Raw genomic sequence first — 24,452 nt, 5'->3', positions numbered from 1 at the left:
CATCTTCATCCTCTTGGATACCTCTGTATGACAACTGAAACAAGAAGACAGAGTATTGACTTGTTTGACCTCAGCTGGTAATGTGTAAATTGGGAGACTCAAATTTAATTTTCAGTGTTAATTTTGTGGTTAGAAATACATTTAAGGAAAAGGCAAATTTGCAAACACAGAATCTGTTAATAACAAAGATCAACTGTACTTAAATTCAAGATTGACATTCAGTCAGGATGCACTGGTCTGACCACACCTATTGCTTTAAGCCTCCTGACCTCTCCCCTGGGACCTCTTTACAAATGATCAACCAAAGGGTTAACACCCAGCAGAGTTAGAAGACCTCCAACATTCTGCTCTTTTGCCTGTGAATGGCCTGCATTCTGATTAGATGTCCCCTATTATACAGGCTGCTAATTGTTTTGAGATCACCTCTGTGTATATGTGTTCCCCCACATTTATGCTCAAAAGGTTTAGAGAGCACAGGCCAAGTACTAGAATTTAAGCTCTCTGAGAGTAGGAACTATATCTGTCCTGTGCACTGCTATATTTCCAGTCTGGAAGAGTACCTAGAACAGTAGGCATTCAGTAAATGTTTGATGAATAAAAGGATGAATGAAATAGAAACTTTCACTGAGGTTAATCAGGAACAGGTGTTTGGAAGACATGAGTCTTGTGCCAAATCTAAAAGGAAACAGCCATCTAGTAGAAGAGATGTGGAGTAATACAAGGACAGAAGTCGCAGGGCAGTAAGACATAAGAAATGCACAAGGAGGAGAAGGAAAGCAGCCTGGCCATAGCAAAGAGACCATGGAATGGGACAGTGGGAGCATTAGAACTGGGTCAATAGGATGATACAGTTGGGACACAGATGCAGGGGCATGTTTGGCTTTTCATTCTGAAGCCAAGTTTGAACATTTTAGCTTAGTTCAGGTTGCTGCGATGGCTGAAACTTGGGTTCCCTTCATTCCTTCAACAAATATTTATCAAGTGCCTACTCTATGCCAGGTGCTATTCCAGGCACTGGGGAATACAGCAGTGAACAAAACACAGTCCCTACCCTTGTGGAGTTGACATTCAAATGAGGGATATAGACAACAAATACATATAAATATAATATTTCACAGGAATGTAAAATGTTACAGCCACTCTGGAAAATGGTCTGTTAGTTTCTTTAATAAACTAAACATACATTTAATATATGACTGAGCAGTAGCACTTTGGAGCATTTTTCTCAGAAAAATGAAAACTTATGTTCACAAAAAACCTGTACCTAAATGTTTATAGCAGCTCTATTCACACCAGCCCAAACCTGAAAATAACCGAGAAGTCCTTCAATAGGTGGATAACTAAACAAATTGTGGTATATCCACATCATGGACTACTACTCAGCAACAAAAGGGGATAGACTATTGATGTATGCAACAACTTGGATGAATCACAAGGGCATAATGCTGAATGAAAAAAAAACCAATCCCAAAAGGTTACATGTTATATTATTCCATTTATATAATACTAGAGGCCTGGTGCATGAAATTCGTGTGTGTGTGGGGGGGTGTCCCTCAGCCCAGCCTGCACCCTCTCCAATCTGGGACCCCTCAAGGGATGTCCGACTGCCTGTTTAGGCCCGATCCCAAACGGGATCTTTGCCTAGGAAATCCTGCTGTCCAAACGGGATCGGGCCTAAACGGGTTGTTGGACATCCCTCTCACAATCCAGTACTGCTGGCTCCCAACCGCTCACCTGCCTGCCTGCCTCTAACTGCTTCTGCCTGCCAGCCTGATCACCCCCTAACCACCCCCCTGCCAGCCTGATCGATGCCTAATTGCTCCCCTGCCAGCCCAATTACCCCTAACTGCCCTCCCGTGCCAGACTGGTTGCCCCTAACTGCCCTCCCCTGCCAGCCTGGTCACCCCTAACTGCCCTCCCCTGCCGGCCTGGTCACCCCTAACTGCCCTCCCTTGCCAACCTGGTCCCCCTCCAACTGCCCTCCCCTATAGGCCTGTTCCCCCCAACTGTTCTCCCCTGCAGGCCTGGTCCCCCCCAACTGCCCTCCCCTGCAGGCCTGGTCCCACCCAAATGCCCTCCCCTGCAGGCCTGGTCGCCCCCAACTGCCCTCCCCTGCAGGCCTGGTCCCCCCCAACTGCCCTCTTCTGCCAGCCCAGTCACCCATAACTGCCCTCCCCTGCTGGCCTGGTCACCCACAACTGCCTCCCCCTGCTGGCCATCTTGTGGTGGCCATCTTTGACCACATGGGGGTGGCCATCTTGTGTGTTGGAGTGATGGTCAATTTGTATATTACCCCTTTATTATATAGGATTCTTGAGATGATGAAGTTACAGAAACTACAGAACAGATTAGTAGCTGACAAGTATTGAGGCATGAGGAGGAGGTAGCTATAGATATAAAAGGGCAACATAATGGGTCCTTTTAGTGACAGAACTGACCAGTATCTTGACTGTGTTGGTGGATACATAAACCACACATGTGATAGACCGACATTGAACCATATACACACATTGTATGAATGTCCTGACTTTGGCTTGGTATTGATATAGTACTATAGATATGAAAGATGTAGACATTGGGAGAAACAGGGATAAGAGTACACAGGGAAGTCTCTATAAGACTTGCAAATTCCTGTAAATTTACAATTATTTGTTATTTATTTTTATTGAATTTATTGGGGTGATATTGGTTAATAAAGTTATATAGGGCCAAAACCGGTTTGGCTCAGTGGATAGAGTGTCGGCCTGCGGACTGAAAGGTCCCGGGTTCGATTCCGGTCAAGGGCATGTACCTTGGTTGCGGGCACATCCCCAGTGGGAGGTGTGCAGGAGGCAGCTGATCGATGTTTCTCTCTCATCGATGTTTCTAGCTCTCTATCCTTCTCCCTTCCTCTCTGTGAAATATCAATAAAATATATAAAAAAAAAGTTATATAGGTTTCAGGTGTACAATTCTATAATACACCTGCATATTTTCTTATGTGTTCACCACCCAAATCAAGTCTCCTTCTATCACTATTTATCCCCCTTATACCCTCTCTACAATTATTTCAAAATAAAAAATGTAAAAACTAAGATTTTAATTCTGATGAAAAAATTATGCAGTATCAGGAGATAATGACAGGTAGATGTTAGGGAAGTCGAGGAAGACTTCTATAAGCTGGTGACATCTGAAGAGACCTAACAAATTAACTCACAGTGAATCTCTGATCAGATCAGTACTTCTAATGACACAAGCATGTGTTTAGGAGAGAACTGGTAGCTATTTTCATGACAAAGGATTGAGGAGTGGGGACTGACTGTCCACTGCCCAATAGGCAACTACACATTCACAGTAAGGTGGGGAGGGAGGGACTTATTGGTAACACTCTCCAAGGGAGGGCAAGGCTTCCTTGCTTAGAGACAGAGGAGAATTGTGATTGACAAAGGCCTAGCTGCCAGGGAGCAAGCATGTCAGAGGGGGCAGGGGGAGGAGAGAGAAAGAAGGAGGGAGAGAATATGTGTGCATGAATGTATTGTGTGAGGTTCACATTGACACAGAAGAGTGCTGGGGGCCAAGGGGAGAGGCGGTTAGTGTCAGAGTTTGAGTTGAACCCTATCGCTTTGACTCGCATATGTGCACTGTCCTGGCTTTGCACAGAAATGTCATCTCTCTCTGGACAATCTTTCCTCCGTCTTTGCCTAGGAAATCCTGCTGTCCTTAAAAATCTAGCTCAGGTAAATCCTCCTTTGTAAAGCCTCATCTGATTTCATGCTCCCCTCCCCCAACAGATGTGCCCTCTCTGATGGCTACAGCATGGGTGTGGGACCTCAGTGCTGGTGTATAGGGGAGTGTTGAGGACACTTGGAAGAGACAACCAGACTGGAGGTGTAAGAAGGGCTCTGAGTTTTGCACACGACAGTTTTATACCTCGATTTATGCATTTGGATTAAAATTACTATAAGGATGTAACCTAGTAATGGACACAAAGTCTTCTGAATCCAATTCTTAAGGAGAGGAACTTGGGAATTTTCACTTTTACTAAGTAGTCCTGCTGACTATATAATCAGGCAAGTTTGGGAAACATTGCTCTAGTTTAAACCCTCAATGTATGGATGAGGAAAGAGGTTCAGAAAAGGGAACTGACCTTTTAACTGGTCACATAGCCAATTAGTGACTGAATTAGGACACAGCTCAACCTGTTTGTCAAACTGTCTCTCCTCAGCAACTTTATGTTAAACTAGAGGCCCGGTGCACAAAACCAGTGCACTCGAGGCGGGGGGCGCATCCCTCAGCCCGGCCTGCACCCTCTCACAGTCTGGGAGCCCTAAATTCCCCACACACAGTATTGGGTCTCATACATTGTAGGCCATTTAGTAAATGAATGTATGAATGAACGAATAATATTAGCACCCACTGTCTACAAAGACTTTATGGGAGTTAAACACTGGACAGGTAAATTTTCATGGGGCACAGCAAAAGAAAAAGAGGTATAAAATATGTCTGGAACTGTAGTAATGGGCAGCTTTAGTGGGGTAAAGCAGAGGGCACAGGGCAGAACATAGTAGAGTATAGCCCTTCAAAATCCTCAAGCCTTGGATGTGAGAGCAGACAAGATGTTCAGAAGATATGTTTTAAGTTCACTCCTAAATCCTTGGCTCACAAAATGTTGGTCCTAGTTTCTTCTCCCATACTGTCTCCCATCACTATCACTTTCCAATATGGAGTCCTCACATCTCAGGAGGAAGGGTGGATGGCAAAGAGGCTCACTCACCTGATGAGTGTGCAGAACTGTAAGAACGATGAATTCCTTAGCGCTCCTACAGAGAGAAGAGGGAATAGGAGAGTAGTGTATCATGCACTAGGTATTCATCTAGCACAAGAAGCAACACCAGAATTTCCCCCTGGGCTGCATTCAGGTATATGGATTAGGACAGGGGGCTGCCTCGCCTCCCATCATTTGTGGCAGCTGACATAAATCACCCATATAGGTTCACACAGGCATTTTAAATGGTATTACTGTTATCCCTGAATTTGTCATTTTTTCAGGTCTACTTTTTTATAGTCCTTCTCACATTCTCTCTGTAGAAATCCCCAAACCTTAGGAGACTAGAATATTAGTAGACTAGAATATTCTCAAGGAAAACTAAAGGTCTGAATTTTGGAACTCAAAGGGCACACAATCAGTCTCAGGAGCCATGTACTATGATTAGTGGCAATTTGGTATTTAAGCAAGAGGGAAAATTCAAAGGAAGAACCCAAAGGAGGTCATTTGGTCATCATGACTCATACTCAGCAGATTTGTTTTTTTTTTTTTTTTTAAATATATTTTATTGATTTTTTACAGAGAGGAAGGAAGAGGGATAGATAGTCAGAAACATCGATGAGAGAGAAACATCGATCAGCTGCCTCCTGCACACCTCCCACTGGGGATGTGCCCGCAACCAAGTTACATGCCCTTGACCGGAATCGAACCCGGGACCCCTCAGTCCGCAGGCTGACGCTCTGTCCACTGAGCCAAACCGGTTTTGGCTCAGCAGATTTGTTTTAATTGAATGACCAAAAAATGAGAGCCAGGGAGCCATAGATGGAAGCCAAGACTCTCCAGATAGCAAATATTAAAAAAGATGAAGAATTTGAAACTCTTCCAACGAGAATTATGCCAATGATCAAACAGGCTGTGAGGTATGAACGTCTTCTTCCAGGGATATATAATCCTTTAAAAGAACTAAAAGTACTGGAAAGAATTTGCCTTGAAGGAGTGTCCTGTCCCCTCTTCTTGTTGTCCTTTTAAAAATGTTTCTGGAAACAAAGGTATTCAAGAAGCAGAGTCAAAATGCTCTTGGTTCTGGTATTCAAGAAAGGCCAAGGCCCCCTGCTTAAGGACTTGGAACATTACCCATATTTAGTGAGGCAAAGTTCCGGGATGAATCAGTGCCAGAGTCTGGGAAGCTCCCAGGAGAAGGAAGAAGTTGTGTTCCAAGGAAAACACAATGAAAAAATCTCTCTTGAAGAGGGCAGGAACATAGTGTAAGTAATATTATGTGACTTGTCTGCTCCAGCCCCTGCCACGTCTTCCCATTTCATGTAGAACAAAGCACAAGTCCTTATAGTGGCTATAATTCTCTCCCTTCCGTATCCCACTCCACACACTGGCTTCTCTCCTGTTCCGCAAATATGCCAGACATACTCCTGTCTTAGGCCTCTGCCCTGGCTCTTCTCTTTTTCCAGCAACCTCACCTCTTTCAAGTCTTTCTTCAAATGTCACTTTCTCAATGAGGTGGACACGGGCCATGCTATTTAAAGTTGCATCCTGTACTCCTGTGCCAAGCACTACTGATCCTCTTTATCCTGATCCACTTTCTAGTCTTCAATAACACTTACCAACTTCTAGTACATTGTACAATTATTTATCGTGTTTATTGTTTATAGTGTATTTCACTCCACTAGAATGTAAACTTTATTTATTTATTTTTTTAAAATATATTTTATTGATTTTTTACAGAGCGGAAGGGAGAGGAGGGATAGAGAGTTAGAAACATCGATGAGAGAGAAACATCGATCAGCTGCCTCTTGCACGCCCCCTACTGGGGATGTGCCCGCAACCAAGGTACATGCCCTTGACCGGAATCGAACCTGGGACCCTTGAGTCCGCAGGCCGACGCTCTATCCACTGAGCCAAACCGGTTTTGGCTAGAATGTAAACTTTAATGTGCATAGATTTTGTCTGTCTCATTCACTGTTGTATGTTCAGTGCCATAGAACAGTGTCTGGTGCACAGTAGACACTCAATAATAAATATTTATTGAATGAATGAATGATCCACTAGCCCCTGAGGTTATTAAATGAGCAAGCTCTGTTTTGACCTGAAGGAGCTCTAAACTCCTTCACAAAATTGGGCTAACTCATTCTAGGGTGCAAAGATATCCACTGGAAGCAAAGCAAAGGCTTCTGAGGGGTCGGGCTGGAAGAACCCCAATGTGTCCTGATGGGGTTGAAAGAACTCACTTCATACTGGTGTGGTAATAGAGGGAGAAGGGTGGAGGGTGGGGAATACAATGCAAAACTGAACTTATAGAAGAGACAAACTAAAGATCCTTAGGGACTAGACACATTTCAAGACATTGAGCTGGATGGGGAGCATGTCAAGGAGGGCCTGGTATAGACTTCAACAGGAAGCATTCCAGCCCTAACTGATTTGGATCAGTGGATAGAGCATTGGCCATCAGACTCAAGGGTCCTGGGTTCAATTCCGGTCAAGGGCATGTACCTTGGTGGCAGGACGGATCCCCAGCCCTGGTCAGGGCCCTTGCTGGAGGCAACCAATTGATGTGTCTCTCTCACATTGATCTCTCTCTCTCTCTCCCTTCTACTCACTAAAATTCAATGGAAGAATATCCTCAGGTGAGGATTAACATAAAAAAAAATAAATAAAATACACTTTTTTAAAAAGAGGCAGCATTTCAAACACCTCCAGAGCTAGTAGGAGGGTGTTGTTCAATACACAGAGTACTAAGTCTGCCTTTGAATGGGAGGCAGGGGCTTGGGGACAGGTGGGCTTTGGAAGAACAAGAAAGATGAGTGGGATAAAAACACTCTGAACCAAGAGGGGTTGAAGGAGATGGAGGCAGAGATGGAACAGACTACATAAGGCAGAGAAAGAGAGAGAGCCAGCACATGGTTCCATTTGGGGAGATACTGGTATATACTAAATAGAGGTTAGTCCATGGAATTTAAATTCTTCACCTCTGTACTCTCATTTCTTATCAACAAATCTATGCAAGGGGGTATGTGGTTGGTATGTATGTGTGCATGTCATGGGAGTTTGAGGTAGGGGAGTGTGTATGGTGTATGTATGTATGCATGTAAGCATGTGACATGTAAGTATGTGTGTAGTGCATCGTTTGTATGATAATGTGGTAGCATGTTATGAGTATGTGTGCAGGGTGTGTGTGGTGTGTATTGTGCATGGTGTGTGTATAGTTTGTGGTGGCATAGTGTGAATCTGTGGTGTGTGTGCGCTTTATGAGGACATGGTGTGTGTGTGCTACGTGGTTTGCATGGTGTGTGTTATGTGTGTATTAGCTGGTGGCATGTTCTATGTGAGTTGTTTGTGTGGTATATGGTGGAATGGTTTGTGGTGTGGGGGTATATAGTCTGAATGTGGTATGTGTGTGTAACTATATGTGCTATGCATGTCGTGTATATGTGGTATGTGGTGTGTGAGTGCTATGTGATGGCATGGTATGTGAGGTGTGTGTGTGTGTGTGTGGTATGTGGGGTGAATGGTATGTGCATGTGATGTGTATGTGGTGTGTGGTGTGTGTGAGCTGTGGTGGCATGATGTGTGTGGTATGTGGTGTGTATGGTGTAAAGAAAAGAAGTCAATATGATTATCCTCATGTACAGATGATGGTGGCCACCTGATACTCCTTTCTCTCTCTCTCTTTCCCATCTACAGAGGGCATGAAGGGGTCACACACACCATGAGTAAAATCCACAATGGTAGGTTCCCTTCCTCAACCCACTGGTCAGGGATTTGGATTTTCTCCTTGGCTTTTTATTTTGGATGGGGTGGAGAAGTGAAAAACAATGTCTTGCTCACACTGTGCTTATCTCAGAGTGTTCTTTTAATGGCATGTTTGGTTCTCATTGGTCACTTGGTCTGTCCCACTGCAAAGTAAATAAAAAATCAAGGGGTTTCAGTGAGATGAGTAGTGAGGTGGAAGGTGAGAGGTGAGCTCTGGCAGGAGGCTATTCGTTGTGTCTGCTCACATCAATGCAGAAGGCTAAGTCAGAATGTGTGATGATGGCCCCTGGGGTTCCAGAAGGGCTGGACCCTGAAGTCCTGGGTAGCCAGAAGCCCTGGCTAGGGCCATTGTTCCTGGAAGGGATCGTTTCTCAGTGCCAGGGAGGACCATGGTAGCCCTATGCCACTGGTGGGGAATGGGAAGGAGTAGTGCTCAGCTCCTGCCAAGGCCCAGAAAGCCTCTGTTACCTGATGAGTTCTATGAACCTCTCCCTTGGGGCTTCACTCACGTCCTCCTCATTAATAGCCACAATCTGGTCACCAGCCAGGAGCTTGTCCTCAGAGGGGCCTCCTGCAGAGGAGAGGAGAGAGGCATGAGGGCCTGGGGCCACTGCTGGGAAAGTGCAGGTCTAAGAGTCACCAGAGTCTGAGGAAGCTGAAGTGGGTGCTGAGGCCTATAGGAGATAGTGTAAACTGAATGGTGCTGGTGGTGGGGGTGCTCTTTGAGTTCTGTGGCAGATGGAGGGCAGAGGACTGAAGAAAAAGAATGAACTGGACCTCCTTTGGCTGGGAGTGCTGTGATAGGAAAGGCCTCAGACTAGGTTAATGACTACTGTCCTGGCTTGGTTTTAAAGAGGAACACAAAGCTTCCACTTCACCAGGAGGCTTTTGCTCAGGCACAAGGAATGACTTCCAGACTACTGGAGGTGGTACAGGTGACAGGAGGAATCTTCTTACTTGAACATATTCATACTCACTGCTCTGTAATGATTTAAGCATTCACTTGCCTGGAGACAAGGGGATCGACTAAAAAAACCCAAAGGGTTTATTTTCTTTCAACTCTGAGGGAAGCTCCTCTCCAATGAGGGGAGAAAGGCACAGACCTTACATCACAGGCAGTTGGAAATTGTTTTCTCTCATTCCCATTTCTATTGTTGAAGTTAAGAAAGCCAATCTGTTTGAGGGATGTACTTTCTTGGTTGAGGTAAAGGGTGGGGGTAGAGGGATACAGGCTGTTGTTTAGCAAAAATCTTCTTGAAGAAAAGCTTTTCAGAGATTGAAGGAGAATGAGAAGTCAGACACAGGCTCACTCAAACATAAAATAACTGTTTAATGACATATTCTAATATCAAAACAGCCTGGACTCTTGTTTGTGTCCACTTGAAAGGACTAAATACCAACTGCTCCCTCTCTCTACAAAATAGTGTGCTGTGCAAATTCCAAAAACGTGAACAAAAAAAATAAGCAACTATGTCGCTTGAGCACAGAGCTCAATGGCTCTGTAGCATGGGGCTTGTGTTCTGAGGGTGGCTATGCAGGCTCAGCCAGCAGGGTTCACCACTCCAACTACAATGGCACTCAAAGACTTCAGGAGCAGAGAGCGTGGTGGTGAAGAGTCCACTCTTTGCGGCCAGTCAGACCTGGACTCTAATTCCAACTGTCATTCATTGGTTGTATGACCTTGGACTAGACATTTAATCTTTCTCTGAATCTCTTTCCTCATCTGTAAAATGGGAAAATACCTGGACCTATAATACATCATAAGAATGTTGGGAGGATAAATGAGATGATGAATATATATGGTATTTAAAAGTTGATTGATGTCGATAAGAATTTGATAAACGTTCATTATTATATCCTCCCAGGGACAGTTTCTTCAACACATTTTATTCCTTTCATCTACCTCTACCACAAATGCCAATCTTTTAGGTGGAGGCCACTCCATCTATTCCCTCACTTCCTTTCTCCCTTCCTTTCTTTTAGTGGTAATGGTTCTTAAAAAACTCAACTCTCTGATGGCAGTGGTAGGTAGCATCAATCTTCTACTGAGTTCACAGAATGGTTTGTTGGTATGCTCAACCATAATCATTTCTCTGTAGGATGCTTCTTGTCTTTTCTAAATACCAAATAAGTCATCTGCATTTGGGAGCCACATAGTCCAGAAACAGCTCTGTGGATCAGCCCAAGTTTTCATTGGGCTGGGCCTGCCACACCCATGGCTTTCTGTGGCTCTTGCCTGTGGCTTTCCTTCTTTCCACTCCTCTAACCCTTCCTCTTTGTTATACCACTTGAAGCTGGGGGCTTCCTCCAGCCCTCTGAATTCTGTCTCCTTTGAAGAGAAAGAAGGGGCTCGGGCTCCTGGTCATCTGTTACTAAGTCTTATGTGGTTCCTTTTACCCAGGACAAATGTGATTTCTGATCAGAGACTCATAAATCTCTTGTCAAATTCTATGACTGACTCAGGAACCTTAGGTCAGCCACGAACTCCTGTACTGAATTGTTTTTTTCTCTATGCCCTCTAGTTGAAGAGAGAGCTTACAAAAATCTTTTTTGTTTTCCTTTGAGGATTGAAAAATTCATCAAATTTCTGCTAGACCAGTTTGTACTCTGGCTGCTCCTCTTGACTGAGCGAGAAACTGTTGTAAACATCTAAAGCCTCAGGCCCAGCAAATCAGGAACAAAGATGCTTTCTGTCTGTCTCTTCTGTCAATACCTAGCAGGTTTGAAACAAAACAGTGCTTAGGCCTTTTCCCATTTCATTCATGATGGTATGTTTCACAGTTCAGGTGGAGCTTTCCCTTGTTTCATCCCACATGGCCCCATTCAAGCCCTGCTTCCCCTGAGTGGTATCAGCTAGGCTCAGGTGCAAATCCTGACTCTGCTGTTTTTTAGCCAAGTGACCCTGGACAAGTCATTTCTCTTCCTTTCTGCCTCAGTTTCCTCATTTATAAAATGAGAATGTTAGTACTTACCTTGCAGGCTTGGTTGTGAAGATTAAACAAGATTATGTAAAGCACACAGTAGGTGCTTAATCAATGGTAGCTATTGTTATTGCTACTATGGCACTCAGAGATTTCATTCTCCTCTCCCCTCCCTCCTCTCCCCACCCGTCCCCACCCCTTCTCCCATCCCCTCCCCTCCTCCCCTCTCCTTTCCTTTCCTCTCCTCTCCTCTCCCTCAATTCCTCTCCTCTCCCACCTATGATCTGTATCCTGATTCCAGTCTTCAATGACTGACCTAGTTCATGAGTGTGTACCAGTTTCCACAGCCAGATGGTTAGATTCTTGGGGACCGGAACTGTGTCATGTACTTCCCTATAACCTTGCTGGACTTAAGAGTAGGCAATCTATAAATACTTGTTGAACTGAAATTAAAATTTTAATCCAAGGCATGGCTCTTCTGAGAAGGTTCTGTACAAATAGAAAGCTTTATTAAGACCCAGACCTTACTCAACCATCAACTGCAGCCTCTTCCTAGGGCCCAAGTAGGCTGAAAGGCTTGTGTCAATCAGTCTTAAAAGACCAGCTCCCTTACACAGTGATTGGCTGGCAAGTCTTCACCCACTCTTAATTAATTCATTGGCAACACATTGTACTAAGGAGCTCTGCTCTTTGGGAAGATGTATGGGTGCTGGTGGATAGGAGCCAGGGCCAGGGGAGCACCCTGAGGCACACCTACCTGGCCTCACAGATCGCACCACCACAGGCCTCTCACTGCCGGCCACGAAGCCAAAGCCATATATAGGGTCTCGGTGAATGGTCACTTGTCGCAGTGTCTCTGCTGGCAGCTGCTCACATTCCATATCATTTGCGCTCTCTTCCTGCATCACATGACTAAGGGAAGGGGAACATGGGAGCAAAACAAGACGCAAAGGCAACTAAAGCTCAGAAGCATCTGGGAAGGTCACTGATTAGGGTGCTGGCTATGGCACCTGGGAGTTCACACACTTAGCTTCCTGCATCCTCTGGAACCAGAAGAGGCAATGAATTCCTCCTATTTCAGACTAGAAAAAGAGGACTCTAGAAAGGAGAAGCCACTTGTCTACATACAGGGCCAGAGCCAACAGAGGACACTGGTGCCATAGAGCCTGACATTAGAGTCAGTCCCTTCCTCAAGATACTGGGACTCTAAAGAAGCCTAAATAGAAGTGTGTTATTCTGAAGGTTAATTGGTACCACTCATTGAATTGGCTGTTAGTTCCCTAAGACAGCAGTTTGCCGCTCTGTTGACTAGTGAGTTTGCCTACCACTGCCCTAAGAGAAACTGAAACTTTGAGAGAAGGGACTACAAAACAGGCAAGTAGGAAAGGACAGTGAAGTCATTTCAGAATGTGGAGTACCTGCATGAAGTCCTTGAGTGATTTTAAACTTTAATATCCCTTACGTCAGTGGTCGGCAAACTGCGGCTCGGGAGACGCGGTTTGCCACTCTGTTGACTGAGTTTGCCGACCACTGCCTTAGGTCATATATAACAATAAACTAGATGGCTTATATAAAGAAATGGGCTAACGTTCAGGACCACTGCCTTATGCAATTGTACATAATACCAACTAATTTCAGTTAATGAAACAACTGGAAAATGGCTACTGTGGGCAAGAAGGGGAGATGTGCCCTGTGGCTGCCAGCAGACCTGAACCTCAGATGGGCTGGGAGAAGAAATATTGCTGCCTCAGTACCTGGGAGGGATTACAGATAGCTCTTTGATGCCCACAACTTAAGTTACCAAAGCTTAGGAATTGTAAAAGAACGTTATAAAAGTTCCATAGCAAGGGCCAGGGTGAGGAATACTGCAGGCAAGAATATGTCTGAGTGACGTGTTTGAATGAAGAGCCCTGAGGAGTGAGGGCACTGGGTGACAGTGGCAGGGAAGGAGGTAAAGAGGAGAATGAATGGCCAACAGGCAGGGCAGGGCAAGTGGAAGTGGAAGAGCCAAGAGACCCAGAGCCTGAGCTCCCTGAGTTGGTACCATTCTACCCTCCATCATTTTGGCCTAACAAATGGGTTGAGTTCCCTAGCCTCAGGGTGTGTATTCTTGAAAATTAAGATTCCAGGCAGAATCCTTCTGAACAAGATACAGAAGGCCAGGAGCTAATTGATCAAACTAGTGTGCGGTTTGTAAAATAAGTGGGAGGTTCAGATACTATGAGAGTGATTGTTGACTAGCTAAGAATACCAAATTCCTCAATAGCGAATGGTTTCAAGCAATTAGATCATTTATCAGGACATAGATTTGGTAATTATAGAGGAACTTTAGGACTATTTATTGGGGGGGGGGGAGAGATTTAAAGTAATTGTATAAAAGTGAAATTCATAGTCCTGGGCTTGTTGCTCTCATAAAATAACTCAGGAATGAAGACAGGCCATGGCTGATTTGAATCCAGCCACATCAATTCTATCTACACACAAGCTGGCTTGGGATCTATCTGTTGCTCCTTAAGGAGACAGAAGGGGCTGCTGGGATGAGGTCAAGCCTCCTGAAGGTAAATTCAGAAACTGGCTCCTTTCCTCCCACACCGGTAAGATAAATTGTCACTTTTTAAGGAAAAGTCACTCAGAAGCTAGAATATGGCTGGCTGGTGTCCTGGATAGGCAACCTCCCAGGAGAGGAGTTCAGATAAAGTGGCTTCAGGGTGGTGCCTCTCTCATTTCTGCTCCTGGTGGCAGGCAGGAGCTTGGCCTTGAAGGGAGCCAGAGAACATCTTCCTGCAGCTGCTGTTTTGCCTCACCCCCAGGGCTGCTTCTGAAATGAGCCCTTTGCCTCCTGTCATCCGACCTTATTGGCATAAAAAGGGCCTCTTCTTGGGATGAAACCAGCTCATTTCTGACACAGGCACCAGCCAGGGCAGGCTGGAGGATAAGAGCCTCCCAGGCTGTGCAGCCTGTGGCATGGGGAGCAGGGACACCAGCAAGGAGGATCCAGGCACATGTGGGAGTGCTCAATGCTGTCCTGAGCTCAGAGCCCTGGCCACTGCAAACTCAGTTTGTCTTTTTCTTTTTCAGAAACTGGGGGCATTTAAGTCTTCATTGGGCCTTTAGGTACCACCAATATTGATGAAAATAGACACTCCTGGAGCCCGAGGAACCAGCTAAGAGCCTTTTGTGACACAGTGTTCTGCTTTCCTGTTTTGACTCATGTTAATGCATCAACAAGTATTTATTGAATGCCTACTCAGACAGTCAGAGCTCCAGGGGACACAAGAGAAGTTACAGAGCTCAGCCCACAAAGTTTCCAGTCTAGTGGGAGGAAGGAGACAAGTGTAAACTGAATAAGAGAATTAGAGTGGTTACTGAGAATAATATATGAGGTCCAGCATTGAGATACAAGTTGTATATTCAGAGAAGGCGGTGGAGTAACTAGAGAGGGCTCCATGGAACAGACAGGTGCTGTGCTAAAATGGACAGGAAAGGGAAGTGGCAGAAAGAGAGATAGGAAGCCAAGCTCTGTGCATGGGCAGCTCCTATCTTCCCACAGTGGACCCAGCTATTTTTCCCACAGCAACAGCAGACATGTCTCCAGATGTGACTGAAGCACATTTGTCCCTGGGCTGGACAAACTGTCCCTAACTAGGTCCTCCCCAAATTCTGCAAGCAGCCTTCTCCTCACATAGCCTGGGCCTTCCAAGGCAACTTAGGCAGAGAAGAAACAACCCCATTGGCAGACCAGAAGGCCATTTTACAATGCAAATGGAAATTGTCCCTTCCCTCCTGGGGTTTGCATTTTTCTGTGTCTGCAGCTCAGTCCCTCTGAAATTTGCTAAGTGCCTAGAGACTTGGGAGTGACACTGAAGGCAAGCAATGATGGATGGCAGGAGCTCAGCTGTCCACAGGTCACGTGGCTTACCTCCTGGGGGAAATAGACAATGTGAATTTGAAAGATGTTTGGCTTCTGGTCCCTTCAAATAGGGCAACTCTGAACAAAATTGTGAAGCAGCCAAAACTTATGGTCCCCCCACCCCACTCAGCATTGTTTCTGGGATCTGCTAGTTTCTTCTGCTGTTTGTCTTAAAGCATACAATGCCTTCATTCTGTCCCCTTACTATCCAAGATCCCCAAAAGTATCCCCTCACCCTGTGCTAGGCTTGCCCTCTCTAGTCAGTGACCCTGGTAAAGGCCTAGCATTTTTCTTCTGCCTAATGATAACACTTTATAGCCATGTGGTTGTTTTCATTTTTACACCTGTTACCTCATCTGAGAAAAGGTACTTTCACATCCATTATCTCCTCACAATCTCTAACTGTCCTACCAAATAGGCACGTGACTGTTTCTCCTCCATCTCAGCCCCCAAGGTAGGTGAGGAAGAAGTAACCCATGGAGGTGAAGCACATTAGCAGCCCAGCTGGAGCCAAATCTCTCAGACAAGGCCCACAATCTCAGCACCCCCACTTACACCCAAGTCAGGGGCATGGACTCTCTGGCTATTGAGTCTCCATTTTATAGGGCTGGCCCAAATCTGTGGCCAGTAGCACTCCGAATCCTGGCCAGGTCTGGAAGGCCAGCCCACACCCTAATTAATCTGTTTCTGATACCGTTCACTCAGAATTGTTGGGGGAATAAAATGAGATCATGGCTACAGTAGAACTTTGGAAGGTTAAACATATACAGATGCAGACATGGCGATATTACTGGTAGCATTATTCAGGGTGGCCAGAGGAGCAGAGAAAGAGAGCTGAAGATAAACTTCACCCACTTCATACAACCTAAGCCCTTCCCGCATCAACTCTGCCTCTAAGACAGCTCCACAATACACTCTGTCCCCTTGCTTTCTAGGCAGCTCTTTCCCTGACCCAGCCTGGCTCCCCGTGGATGCCCTGCCTCCAGTTCCTCTGTGGGCTAACCTGATCCCTTCTCTAAACTGTCCAAATAGGGACTGGTTGCTGGAGCTCACGGTGACAACTGTTGCTAGGCAGAACTTGGCTAAAGGACAAGTGAACTGAGAAGATGGATTGGTTCTGAGCTGATGCTTTCTCCCTTGCTTGCACTTTTGGGCAGAAAAATAGAAATGTAACAGCTTAGACTCCCAGGCATCAGAATCAGTCTTTGGCTCCTTTTTCTTTACATTTGGTTGGCTCCTTGGGGAGTCTTGTCACTCGACTCGCAACTGGCAAGATTTGGAGCCACGTGGGAACAATTAGCCCTCTGATTCCAATCACAGGAGCCTGACTCTCCCAAAAGCTCCAGGGATCCAGCATGGCAGCTGGAACCCCAGGAGATGCAATTTCCTCCTGGTGGCAGGGATGGGAGCCCCATCTCCCGGACTCTGAAGTAGTTGATCTGGGAGCCCTCTTGTAAGGAGCTTAAACACAAACTCTTTTTTCTGTAAATCAGCCCTCACTTTGGCTAGGTAGCTGCTCCTTACTGCAGCAGTGCTGCTCAAAATTGAATGTGCATATGAATCACCTGTGGGTATTGCCAGACTGATTCTGATGCAGTAGGTCTGGAATAAGGTTTGAGATTTTAACAAATTCCAGGGTGTTGCCCATTCTGCTAGTCCACAGACCACACTTTGAGAAGCAAGGATATAAAAGAACACTATTTTCAGATAATGAGAGAGCCATGATCAGGTGGTAGAACAGGTGCTTTTATTAAGGTTGGGTTTTGGCATTGAAGGCCTCATTAAAACACAAATGTTAGCCCTAGCCGGGTAGCTCAGTTGGTTGGAGCATCATCCCATACTCCAAAAGATTGTGGGTTCAATTCCCAGTCAGGGCACATACCTATGTTGTGGCTTGATCCCTGGTTGGGGCGCGTACAGGAGGTAACCAATCAATGTTTCTCTCTCTCATAGACCTCTCCTTCTCTCTCTCTCTTCCTCTCTCAAATCAATTAAAAGATATTCTCAGGTGAGGATAAAAGCAAACAAAAAAACACAAATGCTATCTTGGAGAAAGGGCACAAATTCATGCAGAGGACTCACTGGCTGTATCAGATTTACCCCAGAAGATAATACAGAGGGCCCTACATGGGTATGAAATAAGACAGGTAAGGTTGTATTAGGGCAGTGGTCGGCAAATTGCGGCTCGCGAGCCGCAGTTTGCCGCTTGTTGGAGAGTGGGAATTTTTTAGCATGCTTACTACTACCATTCCAAAGAGGCCGTGGACTATGCCCCAGATAGAGTTGTCAGTACTGACACCAGGCCAGGCCTTGAGATATGGTCTCATGGCCCCTTCCCAGCACGTAGGCCTTCTTTCATAGAACACTGTCAGCTTTCTGAAGAACAGGATGACCCTGGGAATAACATGGTCGTCAATGGCATGATCCTGCTTAGGAAAAACTGTTTTGTCTTGGGTTACTTACTCTGCAAAAACAGGATGTGGTTAATGTGCATAAAAGTGGTCCTGCACAAAGGGTAGGGGCTGCTCTCTGGACTCCCTGCGTGGAGAAAGGCAGAGCAGTCGCCGGCCGATTGGCCGGCCAGCTGGCCGGCTAATAAAGGCTCCCTAAATTTTAATTTGGTCTGGACTCCAGTTGTCGTTCACTCGCGCTCGCTCCACAACACCGCTCTGTTGACTAATGAGTTTGCCGACCACTGACCTAGACTCTCGATTCCAATAATTACAGGCTGTTGTTGTTCCTTGTGATTAAGCCCCTATCCCAGTGGTCAGCAAACTCATTAGTCAACAGCGGCAAACCGCGGCTCACGAGCCACATGCGGCTCGCGAGCCGCAGTTTGCCGACCACTGTATTAGGGGAAAGAATAGAAATATCTGGATGATGGCACTATTTAGCCCTACTGAAAAGTTTGGTCAGCAGAAGAACAGCCTGAGGACTCATAACATCTGGGAGTAAGACAAGGAAGATGCTGAAAGAGAGGGAGGACAGTGCAGAAAACAATAGCTGCCATTTCTTGAAGACTCACTGTACACTAGGTACTGTCCACGTGTTGCCTCACTCCAGCCTCACAACAACCCATGAGTAGATGGTATTATTGTAATTTTATAGATAAGGAAACAGATTTTGGGAGAGTATTAAGTAACTTGTTCATACACACCTATATACACTGTGGTGGAACCACCATGTTAACCTGGGTCTGAACAACTCCAGAATCAATTTTCCTACACAATTTTTGCCAAGCACCTGTGGACTGAGCAGTTGCCCAGCAGGGGTTGAGTAGTCCCAGTGGGAGGATTCAGCAGACTGTTCCTTCACAAGTGAACTGAGGGCTATCTCAGTGCTGTCTGTCAGAGCAGCCTCCCTTGAGTCACCACACCAGAGGGTACATATCAGAGACCTTAGTCCCAGAACAGACTTCCTACATGCCTTTAAGTTGACTCTCCATATGGGAGACTCATCCCATAAGGTATGGAATGCCTGTTAACTTCAGTTACCATCACAAAGAAGTCTACTCACCTCTGGTCATCCCTCAGAGCCCAGACTCTCATCTCCACAGTAGTGTGTTCATACCCTAATGCCACCCTTCTCTTCCCTTCAAACCCTTCCACTGCACCCTGTGGAACTCTCAGTCAACAGCAAACTCCCCATATCCTTAATTTGTTCTCTGAAAGTGCTCTTCACCTTCCTTCCCAATGTAGGCCTGGTTTATTCTTTGAGGACATCACTTCTCCACCAGCCCTCTCAAATGGAAACTTTTGTTTCCCTCCTCTCAAATCTCAAATCTCAGGACCTGTAGGTGGGGTAGGTGTCCTCCTTGCTTGCCATGCCTCCCTCCTCCAGACCATTACTCCTTCTTCCTCCTGCAAAAAATCCTGCTCCACTGAGGAACATCCCTGCTACCCACCTCTATGATTCTGGGTCCCCCCTTCCCTGTTGTTAAATACAACTTCCTGGGTAGTCCCCACATTGACTGAGAACTTTAATTCCTAGTCACATGTTATCTTCCCCACTACTCCAACTCTTTATTTTATTGTGATAAAATATTCATAATATAAAGTTTAATATTTTAGCCATTTTTAACTATACAGTTCAGGGGCATTAAGTATATTTACGTTGTTGTGCAACCAACAGAACTATTTCATCATCCCCAACTGAAACTCCCCACCCCACTCTCCACCCAGTCCGTGGCGACCACCATTATATATTCTTTGTCACTATAAATTTAACTATTCTGCCGAAACCGGTTTGGCTCAGTGGATAGAGTGTCGGCCTGCGGACTGGAGGGTCCCGGGTTCGATTCCGGTCAAGGGTATGTACCTTGGTTGCGGGCACATCCCCAGTGGGAGGTGTGCAGGAGGCAGCTGATCGATGTTTCTCTCTCATCGATGTTTCTGGCTCTCTATCCCTCTCCCTTCCTCTCTGTAAAAATATCAATAAAATATATTTTTTAAAAAATTTGACTATTCTAAGAACCTTGTATAAGTAAACCAGACAATATTTGTCCTTTTCTGATGGGCTTATTTTACTTAGCATAATGTTATCAAGGTTCATCTATGTTGTAGCATGTGTCAGAATTCCTTTTAAACTTGAATAATATTCCATTGTATATATGTATCACATTTTATTCATCTATCAATGGATGCTTGGGTTGTTTCCACCTTTTGGCTCTTGTGAATAATGCTGCTGTGAACATGGGTGTACAAATACCTGTTTGAGACCCTACCTTCACTTCTTTTGGTATATATACCCAGACGTGGAATTGCTGGATCATATGGTATTCCTATATTTATTTTTTTGGGAATCACTATACCGTTTTTTACAGAAGCGTGCACCATTTTACATTCTTAACCACATACACAAGTGTTTAGATTTCTCTACATCCTTGCCAACACTTGTTATTGTTTTCTATTTTTTCCTATTTTCTTTCTTTGTAGTAGCCATTCAAATGGGTATGCCATCTCCAACTTTTATTTCAAATTTCTTTATTGATTAAGGTATTACATATGTGTCCTTATCCCCCCATTACCCCCTAAACCCCCCGACTCCTGCCCTCACCCCCCTGTTGTCTGTGTCCATTTGTTAGGCTTATATGCATGCATATAAGTCCTTTGATTGATCTCTCCCCCTTACCCCAACCCTCCTCTACCTTCCCTCTGAGGTTTGACGGTCTGATCGATGCTTCTCTGTCTCTGGATCTATTTTTGTTCATCAGTTTATGTTGTTCATTATCTTCCATAAATGAGTGAGATCATGTGATACTTACCTTTCTCTGACTGGCTTATTTCACTTAGCATAATGGTCTCCAGTTCCATCCATGCCGTTGCAAATGTTAAGAATTCCTTATTTTTTACCACAGCACAGTATTCCATTGTGTAGATGTACCACAGTTTTTTTTTGTTTTGTTTTTTTTTTTTGTACCACAGTTTTTTAATCCACTCATTTGCTGATGGGCACTTAGGCTGTTTCCAAATCTTAGCTATGATGAATTGTGCCACTATGAACATAGGGGTGCATATATCCTTTCTGATTGGTCTTTCTAGTTTCTTGGGATATATTCCTAGAAGTGGGATCACAAGGTCAAATGGGAGTTCCATTTTTAGTTTTTTGAGGAAACTCCATACTGTTCTCCACAGTGGCTGCACCAGTCTGCATTCCCACCAACAGTGCATGAGGGTTTCCTTTTCTCCACATCCTCGCCAGCACCTGTCGTTTGTTGATTTGTTGATGATAGCCATTCTGACAGGTGTGAGATGGTACCGCATTGTCATTTTGATTTGCATCTCTCGAATGATTAGTGACTTTGAGCATGTTTTCATAGGTCTCTTGGCCTTACTTCTGTCTTCTTTAGAAAATTATCTATTTAGGTCCGTTGCCCATTTTTTGATTGGGTTGTTTATCTTCCTTTTGTTAAGTTGTATGAGTTCCCTGTAAATGGTGCAGAATAAACCCTTATCGGTGATAACATTGGCAAATATGTTCTCCCATGCAGTGGGCTTTCTTGTTGTTTTGTTGATGGTTTCTTTTGCTGTGCAGAAGCTTTTTATTTTTATGTAGTCCCATTTGCTTATTTTCTCTTTAGTTTCCATTACCCTAGGAGTGGTATTGGTGAAGAAATTGCTTCGGCATATGTCTGAAATTTTGCTGCCTATGGATTCCTCTAGTATGTTTATGGTTTCTCGTCTTATGTTTAAGTTCTTTATCCATTTTGAGTTTATTTTTGTGTATGGTGTAAATTGGTGATCTAGCTTCATTTTTTTGCATGTATCCGTCCAATTTTCCCAACAACATTTATTGAAGAGACTGTCTTGACTCCATTGTATGTTCATGCCTCCTTTGTCAAATATTAATTGAGCGTAGTGATTTGGGTTGATTTCTGGGTTCTGTATTCTATTCCAGTGATCTATATGTCTGTTCTTGTGCCAGTACCAGGCTGTTTTGAGAACAGTGGCTTCGTAATACAGCTTGATATCTGGTACTGAGATCCCACCTACTTTGTTCTTCTTTCTCAGGATTGCTAAAGCTATTCGGGGTCTTTTTTTATTCCAGATGAACTTTTGAAAAGTTTGTTCTAGGTCTGCAAAATATCCCGTTGGTATTTTAATGGGGAGTGCATTGAATCTATAGATTGCTTTGGGTAGTATGAACATTTTGATAATGTTGATTCTACCAATCCATGAACACGGTATGTTCTTCCATCTGTTTATGTCTTCCTCTATCTCTTTTTTCAGTGTCCTGTAGTTTTTCCATGTGTCTTTTACCTCCTTAGTTGAGTTTATTCCTAGGTATCTTAATTTTTTTGGTGCGGTGGTAAATCGGATTGCTTTTTTAGTCTCTCTTTCTGTAAGTTCATTATTGGTGTATAGAAATGCCACAGATTTCTTGAAGTTAATTTTGTATCCTGCTACATTGCTGAATTCATTTATTAAGTCTAATAATTTTTTGATGGAGTCTTTAGGGTTTTCTATGTACAGTATCATGTCATCTGCGAATAAGGACAGTTTTACTTCTTCTTTTCCAATTTGGATGCCTTTTTATTTCTTCTTGTCTGATCGCAATGACTAGTATTTCCAGTACTATGTCGAACAGGAGTGGTGAGAGTGGGCATCCCTGTCTTGTTCCTGTTCTTAGGGGAAATGGTTTTAGTTTTTTTCCATTGAGTATGATGTTGGCTGTGGGTTTGTCATATATGGCTTTTATTATGTGGAGGTATGATTCTCTATTCCCACCTTGCTGAGAGTTTTTATCAAAAATGGGTGTTGGATTTTGTCAAATGCTTTTTCTGCATCATTTGATATGACTATGTGATTTTTATCTCTCAATTTGTTTATGTGATGTATCACATTTAACTGATTTGCAGATACTGTACCATCCTTGCATCCCCGGGATAAATCCTACTTGGTCATGGTGTATGATCTTTCTGATGTACTGCTGGATCCAATTTGCTAGAATATTGTTGAAGATTTGGGCATGTATGTTCATGAGGGATATTGACCTGTAATTCTCTTTCATTGTGTTGTCTTTATCTGGTTTTGGTATTAGGACGATGCTGGCTCAATAGAATGAGCTCGGAAGTGTTCCTTCCTCTTGAATTTTTTGGAACAGTCAGAGGAGTACAGGTTTTAGTTCTTACTTGAATGTTTGGTAAAACTCTCCTGAGAAGCCATCTGGCCCCGGGCTTTTGTTTCCTGGAAGCTTTCTGATGACTGCTTCAATTTCTTCCATAGTTATTGGCCTATTGAGATTTTTTAAATCTTCCTGATTGAGTTTTGGAAGGTTGTATTTTTTTAGGAATATGTCCATTTCCTCCAGGTTGTCCAGTTTGTTGGAATAGAGTTGTTCATAATATTTTTTAACAATCCTTTGAATTTCTGTGGGGTCTTTTGTTATTTTTCCTCTTTCATTTCTGATTTTGTTTATTTGTGTCCTCTCTCTCTGCTTCTTGGTGAGCCTTGCTAGAGGTTCATCAATCTTGTTTATCCTTTCAAAGAACCAGTTCTTGGTTTCACTGATCTTTCGTATTGTTTTTAGTTTTTGTTGTTGTTTGTTTTTTTGTTTGTTTGGTTTTTTTTTTTTTTGGTCTCTATGTCATTTATTTCTGCTCTGATCTTTATTATCTCCTTCTTTCTGCTCACTCTGGGCTTTTCTTGTTGCTCTCTTTGTAATTCTTTCAGTTGTATAGTTAGATGATTAACTATCATTTTTTCTTGTTTTCTGAGGTAGGCCTGTAGAGCTATAAACTTCTCTCTCAGGACTGCTTTCATTGTGTCCCATAGATTTTGGATTGTTGTGTTTTTTATTGTCATTAGTTTCCAGGATGTTTTTAATTTCTTCTTTGATCTCTTTGGTAACCTAATCATTGTTTAATAGCATGCTATTCAGCTTCCAAGCGTTTGACTTTTTTGGATTGTTTTTATTTTAGTTTATTTCTAATACTAGTGGCCTGGTGCATGAAATTCATGCATGGGGGGGGGTTCCCTCAGCCCGGCCTGCACCCTCTCCAATCTGGGACCCCCTTGGGGGATGTCTGACTGCCAGATCAGGCCTATACCAGCAGTTGGACATCCGTCTCGCAATCCAGGACTGCTGGCTCCTAACTGCTCACCTGCCTGCCTGCCTGATCACCCCTAACCACTCTGCCTACCGGCCTGCTCACCCCCAACTGCCCCCCCACTGGCCTGTTCAGCCCCAACTCCCCCCACAGCCACCTTCTCGCTCCCAGCCGCTCCCCCCTGCCAACCTACTCGCCTCCAACTGCCCCCCACTGCTGGCCTGCTCGCCCCCAACTGCCCCCCCCTGCCAGTCTGCTAACCCCCAACTGCCCTCCCCTCCTGGCCCAATCGCCCCTAACCACCTCTGCCTTGGCCCCGCCACCATGGCTTTGTCCGGAAGGATGTCCGGAAGGTCTCCCAGTCTAATTAGCATATTTCCCTTTTATTAGTATAGATTATGCCATTGTGATCTGAAAAGATGCTTGATATGATTTAAATCTTCTTGAATTTGGGGAGACTTTGCTTGTGACCCAATATGTGGTCTATTTATGAAAATGTCCCATGTGCACTTGAGAAGAATGTATATTCCATGGCTTTGGGGTGCAATGTTCTGAAGATGTCAAT

General features: G+C 44.4%; 1 protein-coding gene across 11 annotated transcripts in view; it reads right to left on the bottom strand.

Annotated features, from left to right (window-relative positions):
* The window catches only part of FRMPD3 (FERM and PDZ domain containing 3), a 177,989-nt gene that overhangs the window by 85,722 nt on the left and 67,815 nt on the right, over positions 1–24,452 (bottom strand). For 4 of the 11 annotated variants that reach the window (XM_080653054.1, XM_080653057.1, XM_080653058.1 and 1 more), the window contains 3 exons: positions 12,187–12,341; positions 8,977–9,079; positions 4,753–4,798 (listed from right to left, as the gene is read on the bottom strand). The exons of 1 other annotated variant lie outside the window; for it this stretch is intronic. In XM_080653054.1, coding sequence (XP_080509180.1) covers positions 4,753–4,798; positions 8,977–9,079; positions 12,187–12,334 — 297 coding nt within the window. In that variant the 5' untranslated portion in view covers positions 12,335–12,341. Of the gene's footprint in view, positions 1–4,752; positions 4,799–8,976; positions 9,080–12,186; positions 12,342–24,452 lie in introns of those variants that run through there. 6 more of the 11 variants (XM_080653060.1, XM_080653061.1, XM_080653063.1 and 3 more) reach the window with 6 other exon arrangements.

Source organism: Plecotus auritus, assembly GCF_963455305.1.
Source record: "Plecotus auritus genome assembly, chromosome: X".
NCBI classification, from domain to species: Eukaryota; Metazoa; Chordata; class Mammalia; order Chiroptera; family Vespertilionidae; genus Plecotus; species Plecotus auritus.
Note: the sequence above shows the minus strand (reverse complement) of the source record. Positions and strands in the feature narration are given on the sequence as shown.